This window comes from Anoplophora glabripennis, unplaced genomic scaffold (assembly GCF_000390285.2).
Source record: "Anoplophora glabripennis isolate ALB-LARVAE unplaced genomic scaffold, Agla_2.0 scaffold583, whole genome shotgun sequence".
NCBI lineage: Eukaryota > Metazoa > Arthropoda > Insecta > Coleoptera > Cerambycidae > Anoplophora > Anoplophora glabripennis.
The window spans coordinates 173,097-176,206 of record NW_019416688.1 but is presented as its reverse complement, the minus strand read 5'-3'; the positions used below and the strand labels follow the sequence as shown (position 1 = coordinate 176,206).

At 30.7% G+C, this 3,110-nt stretch overlaps 1 protein-coding gene across 1 annotated transcript in view; it reads right to left on the bottom strand.

Moving 5' to 3' along the window:
* LOC108910267 (nephrin) overlaps positions 1 to 3,110 on the bottom strand; it is a gene marked incomplete at its 3' end in the record, with an annotated part of 234,410 nt that overhangs the window by 119,197 nt on the left and 112,103 nt on the right. The window contains exon 5 of the mRNA XM_018714822.1: positions 2,585 to 2,736. Within this exon, the coding sequence (XP_018570338.1) occupies positions 2,585 to 2,736 (152 nt within the window). The remainder of the gene's footprint in view (positions 1 to 2,584; positions 2,737 to 3,110) is intronic.

The window sequence follows — 3,110 nt, the reverse complement described above, 5'->3', positions numbered from 1 at the left end:
GACGAATTAGAGCATGTTCTAATTTTCGTCAATTTCTTCGTGAAGTTCGGAAGTACCAACCCAACAGATTTCCAGCCTCAGATCAGTAATGAGGTTATGTTATTGGAATATGTAAATAATTGTGTGGCGTCGTGCTAGTTTTGCATTGTTTTTACTGATTTGTTACTTACAAAAACTAATATTTATATAATATGTGTCAGAACGGTACCGCTGTTGTATCACTACAATTATGAGTGGAAAGGTGACAGTTTTGAAATTTATTTGCTTCTTTGATTCATTCGTAGAACTGATTCATACGTCAAAAAAAATTGACAAAGTCTGTAGCAGTGTAAAACCACACTGTTTACCAATAAACTCGTGAATTAATTCATGAATAACTTCGTCAATTTATTCATGAATAAATTGTCAATGTAAAACAGCTATAACAAAGAAAATGGTCTCCTTCGTGTTACGTTTGGAATGAAAAAAGTAACAATTATTTTATTTCAATAATAATTAAAAAATATTAAGTCACTAATGATTGAAATTTGATTCTAGTCATTAAATATCTGCAACGTAAGGCTCCCTTAAATAATTTCACATTTACGGTTGTTTCACCATGGGAAGTTGCTAATATTATCATTGGTCTTAAGAATAAAAAAGTATGGATGTTTATGAATTTAATACAATTATGTTAAAATCTATAATGAATTCAATATTGTTACCGTTGACACATTTGATTAATATTTGTATTGAAAGTGATATGTTTGCCAATTGTTTGAAGATCAAAGTATATGAAAATGTTCTTAAAATTCAAATAACTAGTTATATGGAAACGTTCCAACTATTCACTCAGAATCAATACGGTTTTCGAAATGGTTTATCAACAGTATCAGCTATTGATTGTTTAACATCGTTTATAAATAGGGGATTCGAGGAAAAGTCATATGTAATTTCTCAATTCGTTGATCTAAGTAAAGCTTTTGACTGTGTTTCTCATGAGATTTTATTGAAAAAGTTGCATTACTATGGTTTTGCAGCTCAGAGTGTAGGTCTACTGTCCTCCTATTTAACTAGCAGATTTCAGTATGTTACTCACAATTCAGTCAAATCTACTATGTCTGAAATAAAACATGGAGTGCCACAAGGATCAGTTTTGGGTCCCCTACTTTTTCTTATTTACATTAATGATTTTCCCAGTATATTTGACAGATAAATTGTGAGCATACTCTTTGCTGATGACACCAGTATGTCTACCTCAGACTCTGATTTGACTGTGTTGCTTGATTCCATACCTCAAATTCAATCCTTAGCGAACGANCGATATGGAACACTTTAATAACAGTTATTGCTATTATTTCGTAAAGGGTATAAAAAACGTTGTATACTAGTTATACAATAATTTAATAAAGAATAAGGTTTATAGTCACTATACAACTGTGCTAGCAATACGCGTTTTATATCCAATATTCACCTTCACATATAGTATACATTGGTCTTATAATGGTATATAGAATTCTAATAAAGAATAAAACGCATTTCTTTCAGTGTAATAACGACAAATATATTATCGACACCATTCTTTTTATTTATTTATGTAAGCGTGAAAGTTTGCTATGAAATTATGGATTATTTGAATTCAAAGATACTTTTAACTATAAAGATTTTTTCGTGTTGACAAATATCTACGTTTTACCTGCACTGTAAAAAATGTAGTACAGTAAAATTATCAAATAAAGTGAAATTACATTCGACCATAATGTAATTTCACATTCGAAGTACTTGCAATATAAAAACATCAGCATTGGCAAATTTACCAAGCAATAACACAGAGGTATGCAATTTTATTATAAAATTACAGGTGTGTAAAATTACAGAAGTGTCGCTGTGAAAAATTTTATATTATTTGAATTTAGGAAACTTTTAAAATGTAATTTTTAAGTTGACAAAAATTTGTGTGTTATCTGCTCTCTGAAAAAGTATAGAGTAAAATTACAGTTTCAAGGAAAATTACATTCGATATGTAATTCCACATTCGAGGTACTGGAATTATATATAGTCTTTGATAAATTTCACAGGCGATTATCCAGAAAAATTAAATTTTATTGTAAAATTACAATTGTTTGTACAATTGGAGGTATAAGTAATTCAAATGAAAATAATTCTTTCCTAGTTTAATTTTTTTTATCTATACGAGTAAATCAGAAAGCTTGTGCTAAGAAATTATCGATTATTTGAGTTCAAGGAACTTTATTGAATGTAATGAATTATTTTAATAGAGTAAGGAATACAGTACAAGTAAATGGAAGGTACATTCGACTTTAATGTAATTTCACAATCAAAGTACTTGTATTAAAAAACTTACCAGGTGATTAATGAAATGAATGTAATTTTATTGTAAAATTACAATTGTACAACTAAAGCTAAAATAAGTTGTAAATTGCCTACAACAATTTGAATAAACAAGTTAAAGAGGTAACCTCTTGCAATTCCGATAACAAAATAGATCATCTCCGAAAAATGTAATTTACTCAGCATTTTCCGGTTACTTATACCAAACGATTGCAACAAGATATTGGAGGGGCTGGGGTGTCTGACAACTTACGTTTTTTGCCAATCGCTTGACAGGTCTGCTGCCCTTCCACCACGTGATGACGGCGTCTGGTCGTGACCCTGACGTCCGACATTCGACTTCGTATCTCTTGTCCGCTGATACGTACTTCTCCTGGGTGATGATATTCACAGATTTGGGCTTTACTGAAACAGAATCTATCATCAATTAAGACATAAGTAAAGATTTATAATATGTTTATAATTTATAATAAATTTTGTAAATGGATTTAAGAAGGCTTTGGGAATTGAAAGGAATATAAGTTTGCAGAAAATGAAATAAATTGAAAATTAACTAAAAATACATTTGACGTTACTAGCTATCCCTTCTTACAATATACAGGGTGGCCAAATCAAAACGAAACAGAGCCATTTTCAGGAACTGCGTCAAGATTGTAGAAAAACGCTCAGACCCGTCGATTTTAGATTAAAGGGGGACATTCTTTGCTGGTATTTTTGACTCCGCCACTTTCACCCCCAAGCAAGGGTAAGCATCACCCCAAAATATTTAAATGGCATTG